Genomic DNA, 8,281 nt, shown 5'->3' with positions numbered 1-8,281 from the left:
GATTTATTGATATTATATTTTTCATTTTCCCTTTATGGACGCCACATTCGAAATAATAGGTAAAGTAAAACCAGAGCAATACATGACATCGGAAGGAAAACTATTAGACTCTTGTAGCTATGCACCTAGATAGAAACTGTTAACCGCAAGGAACAACCAAACACAAAATAATAAGCCAAAAGTTGAAATTGACACGAAAATGAAACTAATCGCCGCATGGACACTATTTTCATAAATGAATTATCTGCCCCGCTGCATTGCGCGGGTACTTTACTAATATATATATATATATATATATATATATATATATATATATATATATATATATATAATGTCTTGCCTCTTAAAAACTGAATTGCAAAATCTGATCCAACTGAATTGTAATTTTGTTGGATCACATCTTATATGAATTTAACTTGTACTATTAGGATCCATGTTTTGAAAACTGAATTTTATTTGGATTTACTTGATTAGATTATATCAAATCGATCCATCTAAACAAACATCTCTACCACGAATGGATGAAAGAAAACTCGTCTATAGATGAAAAACAATGGGTTCGACTAAAAAAGATTTCTAGGGAAATGCTACATCTCATTTCCCATGTAAATTGGCTAATCTATTGTCATAACACAAGAAAACTTGTACATGCAAGTATCAAAACTTTTATATACAACATAAATTAATGAAAATTTCTTTGATGGGTATGCACATTGTAACACACTCTTCTGTCCATTTAAAGCAAACAACCAAATCGTTTTTTAAATCGAAAAAGACATACATATGAAACAAAAAGCATGAAATTAAACAAATTTTTTGAATAAATGCAAATACTAATCCTGATATCACGTTTGTAACCTCATCGAAATGAAACTTATAGTGCAAAAATTCAATGCAAACTAAGATGTGAATCATAACAAATTTATTTGATTCCTTTCGACCTCTTAGCACATATATAGTTTCTTGATCTTGAGCCTTGCCACATCATCGAAAGGTTTTGTGCTTGTCTCAATCTTCATAATCTCATCAATTTGACTTCTTATTAGCACCCATGGCGAAAAATTCTGTAATGACTTCAAGTGGCATACCCTTTGTTTCAGGCACTTTGAAGTAAACAAAAAACCATGAGATGGTACACACAACCGCATAGATTCCAAAAGCACCCTGAAGTCCAATGGTGGTGAGCAGCACTGGAAGTGTGTAAGTGACTATAATGTCTCCTACCCAAAAGGTAAGTGCACAAATGGCAATACAAAGGCCTCTCACACGCGTTGGGAAGATCTCTGAGCAAAGTGTGTTGGGGATTGGTCCAAAACCCATCACGAATGTGCAAAAGTAAACTACAACACTAATGGTGGAGATAACTGCATGGGTTACTGAATCCATGTGAATCATATTGCTCAAAACTAGTACAACGAGTGATGTCAAAAGAACCGGTAGTGTAGCTAAGAGCAGCATCCTGGGAAAAAACGATAAAAATAATTCATTTTAGTAATTTTTTTTGTAAACTAGTATAGTCGATCAAACTCACAACACTAAAGGATCTATTAATTTTGCTACATTTCATTCTTTTAATCAGGCTTGTTGAGTAACTTTTGAATGGAACCATTCGGATGACACTCTGAATTGTTCAACATTCATGGCGTTTGTTGCAGCATCTGAACAAGTCCAAAGTTTGCCTCTGAACGGTTAAGCAACATTAAATCTCTTAACCATTAAGAGGTTGGAACCATTTAACTCAGCATTCATTGCAATTTACTAAACAACCCCTTAGTCTAATGTCCAATTACTCTATGATCAAGAAAACCAAAGTTAGAAGATCGTAAATACAAAGGGTTAATGCAAATAATAACAATGCACTTCTTTTCATTTATTATAGAATCATGCTTTCATTTTATTCTATTACTTCTTTGTATTTTATTTTGTTTTTCCTTATGAAGAGATTGTACTTCAAATAAATCTAGCAATTTTAACAATGAAATTACAATTTCTTTTTTATGAAGACTTTTACTTTTAAAAATCTACCTATTATAACATTGAAAATTAATTTGTAAATTCGATAACAATTCTATAAAATGGGTCGATTTTATAAAGCATAATGTTGTAATAAGATGAAATGAAAATGCAATGCTATAATAAACAAATATTTGAAAGTGTCTTCTTTTATAAGAGAAAGAACTTACCTTCGGCCAGCTACATCTATAAGCCTCATGGCGATACCAATGCTAGGAAGCATCAATAAGGTTGTGACACCGCTAATGAGGAAAGAAGCTGATTCAGAACCAATTCCCATGCTAGACAAAAGAATTCCTACCCCAGCTTGTTCAAGAATTTGAGGAGTGTAGTACAAAACTCCATTTATACCAGAAAACTGTTTAAAAAAATCCGTTTATAAATACATATTAAAACCAATTAAAGATAGAAACACATCGATTGATCACCTGTTGAAGTATTTGAATCCCTACACCAACAATCAACGCTTGTTTAATACCAGGCTCTGAAAGCTCCGACCAACTTGTGCCCTTTTTAGCAGACGGCGGCGGCTTGATTGTGCCAGTCTGAATAGGGTTTTCTCCGGTGACATTGTCTAGACAAAGAACCGATCGACTCACAAGAGCCGACGCACGGACAGCCTCACCATCACCACCACCACCGACACCAAGTGCAGCAATTGACCCACGTCTAGATTCAACGGCGGCGCCACCTTCCTGGTGCAGGTAGATCCTCTTAAGTCCACCAGCTTTCTTCCCATCGTCGGACTTTTTGTAAGCCAACTGCCACCCACCGCCAATCCCCATGGCGGTGGTTGTCTCATTAGCGTTGTTTAGTAACATACTACCCCTTGAAGCAGAGGCAACCACGTCTCTTTCTGTTGCTTCACGAGATAACAATGGACTCTTCAAGTTATTATCATCATCATCATCTGATAAATTACCCTTGTCGTGATTGCTCTCGACATCCCAGTTGTCTGTTTTATGGTGTTCTTGAGCGAACATGCTTCCAAAATTTGGAAGAAGCATACTTTTCATACTTCCGTTTTCGTTTTGTTTCTCGTGGACACTTCCGAATAGAGTCACCATCGGATCCATCATATGTGCTGTTACACTTCCTTGACGTGAAGCTAAGACTAAAGAGCTTTGGCCCCTCACAGGTTTAGCCACCCATGATTGACCTTCTTCTGCTCCATATAACTTGATTTGATCTTTCTCTTCAACGTGATCTTCACTAAGCTCGTTATCAGCCCCGATGACGTACTCTTCTACTGACGTTTCAGTTCCTCCCACTTCTAGACCTTCAACTAGTAACGCCATTTCTCCTGGAAAAAAAAAAAAAACAAAACCCTCCAAATAAATTAATTTTAAGTGTTTTTAATCCAATAGTTGCACCCTCCATTTTGTTTCTAATTTCAATTTATTTTTCTTTTAAAGAGTCTCTGCACTTTTACAAAATCTACCCAATCATAACATTGTACTTTCTTGTTTTCATATAAGAACATTATATTTTGAAAAATCTTTCCAATTATAGCACTATAAATAAATAAAGGGGTTAAGTTCAAGAAACAACAATATACTTTGATTGATTTGTTTATTATAGAGTTTTGATTTTATTTTTTCATATCACAACATATACTTTGAAAAAGCTATGGTTATAGTAATGTACTTCAAATACAAATTCGTTTTAACTGCAATAACTAGATAGATATTATTAAAAAATAATGTCAAGAGGAAAAATGAAAGTGTACTCCTATGATTGGGTATATTTTCAAAGTGTGATACTTTATTAGGAAATAAACTAAAAGTATAATGTTCTAATATAACTAAAAAAAGTAGAATAACATAATACAAATAAATAAAAGTATGTTGTTACTTTCTTGCACATATACCAGGTGCAAATTGTTTTGTATTTTGATAAAAATAATTGTTATAATATGAAAATGAATATTTCACACTACCATACATATTGTGGTAAAAAGAAATAAAAGCATGATGCTACATTAAACAAATCAAAGAAAAGTACATTATTATTTCTTGCATTCATCCATAAAGATGTTCTAAAATTTTACTTCAAAATTCATAAATTAGATAACTTTAACCCCCATATATCTTTTTGTAAATTGTCCCCCTATTTGCATATACCTTTGCTACTACATAACGATGATCAAATGAGTTCAAGAAACAAACCCGATACATCTTCTTTGCCACGAAGCCATTGGAGGACAACTTTAGCCTCATCCATCTTCCCTTTACTCACCAACCATCGAGGAGATTCAGGCAAGAAAAACAAAGTTAAAAGAAAGTACGAAACAGAAGGTAAAGAGAGGACCCCAAGCATCATTCTCCAACTGGCATTGGATTTTAATGACATAATGAATACCATAGTGTACGCTAAACACATTCCAATACTACCCGTGAACTGTGGAAGTGTATTCAACAGCCCTCTAATGTCTGATGGGGCTGTTTCAGAGATATATAAGGGCACAAGTGTCACAGCCAGACCTATCCCGAATCCATCAAGAAGTCTTGCTATTAGCAAAACGTAAACATTTGGAGACCAAAACATTACTAGACCACTAGTGAAGTAAAACATTGATGAAATTATAAGCATTGGACGCCTTCCGATGTTGTCTGATACAGGTCCTGAAAATGTTGTGATAACTGTTGCACCGATTAGTGACATGGCTACAATTAGCCCTTCGATTGTTGGTTGTGTTTCTAAATGGAATTCCTTTTTGATGTAAAGAACAGCTCCTGCATGCATGCATGCACTATTAGGTTACGATGAACATCGTGGATTTATAAACGAAATGATGAGGTTATATAATACGTACCTGCAATTGTGGCATTATCCCATCCTTGCAACATGTTGCCAATGGCGGCAGCAATTGCTACATACACAGCTCCCTTCGACGACATCTTTACTTTTTTACACAATAAAGAATGGATTCTTCAAAGATTTGGGTTTGCTAAAGAAACAAAATCAGAAGTACAATCAAAGAATTCGACGAAAAAGAACAAAAATTCTAATATACTGTAGAAACTCAAAAGGGTACCTTAAGAACAGATGAGTACTGAGGGATTCAGCAAGTTATGTATGGCATCCCCATGATGATCTTTACGAGAAAATGCAAAGAAACAATTTTTAGGGTTGTTTAAATTGCATCAAACTCACTTGTGAACAATCATATTTAAACAAATATATGTTCATAAAGATTCAAAGAAGAGGAAATTCAGGCAATGCTGGTCTAGTGAAGCACATTTAGGAGAAGTCCCATCAGAGATCTACCCACATGATCATAAAGGAAGAAACAAAAATGGAAAATTTGGTGTGAAAAGTTGTGCTTTTTTTTTGATTTGTTAAGAGTGAAGATGAGAGAGAGAAAGAGAAGGGGAGATATGGGGGGAGAAAGAAGAGGGATGAACTTCTGGTCCTTGGTCGTAACAAATACCAGTTCTTGAGGGGTTGCATATGGAGTCCGACAAACATGGTATGCATTGGTGAATGATGATGTGTAATAATTTCATCGAGGTTAAAGGGTCCTACCTTTTCATATGGAGATCCTAAATTTAATCATACCTCTCACATAATTAAAATGGAAATGGGACGAGACATCTCATGGGGAATTAAGAACAAACGTCCAATTTGTCCTTTCGCATTCATATTTAACTAAACTATGTATTAGATAATCACGTATTGACTTGTTTATATTAATATTAGGCGAATATTCGCACGTTGTGAAGGAAAACCTATATAGTTGAAGTGTTTACAAATATATGTTTTTTTAAATATAGCAATAACGTTGTTATTAAATTTGATATTATAATTTGTATAATAAATTGACTAGTAGCTTACCCGCGCAATGCGGCGGCGACAATTAGTTTCATAGCAGTGAGTGATTTCCTTTTTTCTTACGATAGATATTTATGTTTATTGAATTGTGTCTTTCCGATAGAAAGCTAATATTTTTCATTTTGTAATTGTCATGTTCAAATTAACATGCTATTAGTTTTCTTTAGGCGAGTTATTTTAAGGTTAAACATAATGTACATTAATGTTTGTTGTTAAAAACAAATTTATTTTAATTGTATATTACATTTTTAATTTGTTTTATTTGTTTTATATTTTTATTCGTAAGTTTTATAACATATGATATTATAAGTTAAACTAACATTAAAATATAATTAATTTCTTTTAGAATGATTAATTATTACCTAAAACGTGTAAACGTGTAGTTTGTATTTGGTTTTGTTTATATATTTTATATTGGTAAACAATGTTATTGATTTAATACCACATAAAAAATCATAAATAAATGCACTAAGTATTAGGAGCTTCATTGAATGATCCTATAAAATTAACGAGTTAAGACATCAAAATGAATGGCAAAATTTTCCAATTGAAGAAAAAATTAAGGATATTTTTGGTTCACTGATCCCAAAGGAATATAAGGGAATTAGAATGGATATTTTGTTATTTTATGTTTTTGGCTATCAAATAAGTTGACTTGGATTCCATCAAGTCTATGTGGTGATTTTCAAGAAACATCTAAATACCAGTTCTTGAGGGGTTACATGTGGAATCCGACGAACATGATATGCATTGGTGAATGATGATGTGTAATAATTTCATCGAGGTTAAAGAGTCCTACCTTTTCATATGGAGATCCTAAATTTAATCATACCTCTCACATAATTAACATGGAAATGGGACGACACATCTCATGGGGAATTAAGAACAAACGTCTAATTTGTCCTTTCACATTCATATTTAACTAAACTATGTATTAGATAATCACGTATTGACTTGTTTATATTAATATTAGGCGAATGTCTGCACGTTGTGCAGGAAAATCTATATAGTTGAAGTGTTAAAAAATATATGTTTTTTTTAATATAGCAATAACGTTGTTATTAAATTTGATATGATAATTCGTATAATAAATTGACTAGTAGCGTACTCGCGCAATGCGGCGGCGACAATTAGTTTCAGAGCAGTGAGTGGTTTCCTTTTTTCTTACAATATATATTTATGTTTATTGAATTGTGTCTTTCGATAGAAAGCTAATATTTTTCATTTTGTAATTGTCATGTTCAAATTAACATGCTATTAGTTTTCTCTAGGCGAGTTATTTTAAGGTTAAACATAATGTACATTAATGTTTGTTGTTAAAAACAAATTTATTTTAATTGTATATTACATTTTTAATTTGTTTTATTTTTTTTATATTTTTATTCTTAAGTTTTATGACATATGATATTATAAGTTAAACTAACATTAAAATATAATTAATTTCTTTTAGGAAGATTAATTATTACCTAAAACGTTTAGTTTGTATTTGGTTTTGTTTATATATTTTATATTAGTAAACAATGTTATTGATTTAATACCACATAAAAAATCATAAATAAATGCACCAAGTATTAGGAGCATCAATGAATGATCCTACAAAATTAACGAGTTAAGACATCAAAATGAATGGCAAAATTTTCCAATTGAAGAAAAAATTAAGGATATTTTTGGTTCACTGATCCCAAAGGAATATAAGGGAATTAGAATTGATCTTTCGTTATTTTATGTTTTTTGCTATCAAATAAGTTGACTTGGATTCCATCAAGTCTATGTGATGATTTTTGGGGTAGGGGTGATAAAGAATTAACTTGTGTTGAATATCCGGATACAAGCTTACCTTGACACTCTAATACCATGAGAAAGAAGTAACTTGTGTTGCACATTCGCCAACATATCCATTTTAGTACATATAAACTCATAACAACTCATAAATATGATAGAAGCTTCACTTATAAAGCAATATAATAGAGATATCAACTACGATGAGCAGATTAGCAATGTTGTTTTCCTTGGACTCCTTGTATAAAAGACATATTACATTAAGCTTACCAACACCAAGTAAGATTATATAAACATTTTATCTGAAAAATAACAAGTCTGATGTAAATTAAAATAACATTATCATCACAATATTCATGCTTCTGAAACAATACAATGTAAACATTAGAAACATACAAAAAAATATTAACCAAGTTAAGATTATTAATATATAAAGTATACAATGGAAGAATCAAACAACACATAAACCTTGGAAAACCAATAAACACAATTGGTATAAATAACAAACTATATCTTGAAGATTTTCAAAATCAACCAAAATTGAACTCAACCTATACAAATACAAGACAAGCAACAAAAAAACGCATCAGTACAAATCATTAAAAACAAAAACGAAATCTTGAATCCAACAAAATTTATGTTTTTCCAGCATAAT

The 8,281-nt window shown here is 32.1% G+C and overlaps 1 protein-coding gene across 1 annotated transcript; it reads right to left on the bottom strand.

The window, feature by feature from the left end:
• Positions 1–705: 705 nt before the first annotated feature.
• On the bottom strand, positions 706–5,383 carry LOC145092928 (monosaccharide-sensing protein 2-like). The gene is made up of 6 exons (XM_079030926.1): positions 5,051–5,383; positions 4,829–4,963; positions 4,182–4,748; positions 2,442–3,316; positions 2,184–2,371; positions 706–1,459 (listed from the first exon to the last, which is right to left on the bottom strand). Exons 2-6 carry the CDS (start codon positions 4,911–4,913, stop codon positions 1,027–1,029), a joined length of 2,148 nt encoding a protein of 715 aa, XP_078887052.1. The 5' UTR covers positions 4,914–4,963; positions 5,051–5,383; the 3' UTR covers positions 706–1,026.
• Positions 5,384–8,281: the final 2,898 nt, after the last annotated feature.

The sequence above is a fragment of the Lactuca serriola genome, chromosome 3 (assembly GCF_051521515.1).
Source record: "Lactuca serriola cultivar US96UC23 chromosome 3, Lser_US96UC23_V15, whole genome shotgun sequence".
Taxonomy (NCBI): Eukaryota; Viridiplantae; Streptophyta; class Magnoliopsida; order Asterales; family Asteraceae; genus Lactuca; species Lactuca serriola.
The sequence above is the reverse complement of the archived record's forward strand: the minus strand, read 5'-3'. Positions and strand labels throughout refer to the sequence as shown.

Excerpts from the sequence above, each read along its gene's own strand:
- LOC145092928 (XM_079030926.1), bottom strand. The coding sequence starts at position 4,913 with ATGTCGTCGAAGGGAGCTGTGTATGTAGCAATTGCTGCCGCCATTGGC. Across the intron at positions 4,749-4,828 it reads GGATAATGCCACAATTGCAG|GAGCTGTTCTTTACATCAAA; the intron begins GTACGTATTATA and ends GCATGCATGCAG. Across the intron at positions 3,317-4,181 it reads TGGCAAAGAAGATGTATCGG|GAGAAATGGCGTTACTAGTT; the intron begins GTTTGTTTCTTG and ends TTTTTTTTCCAG.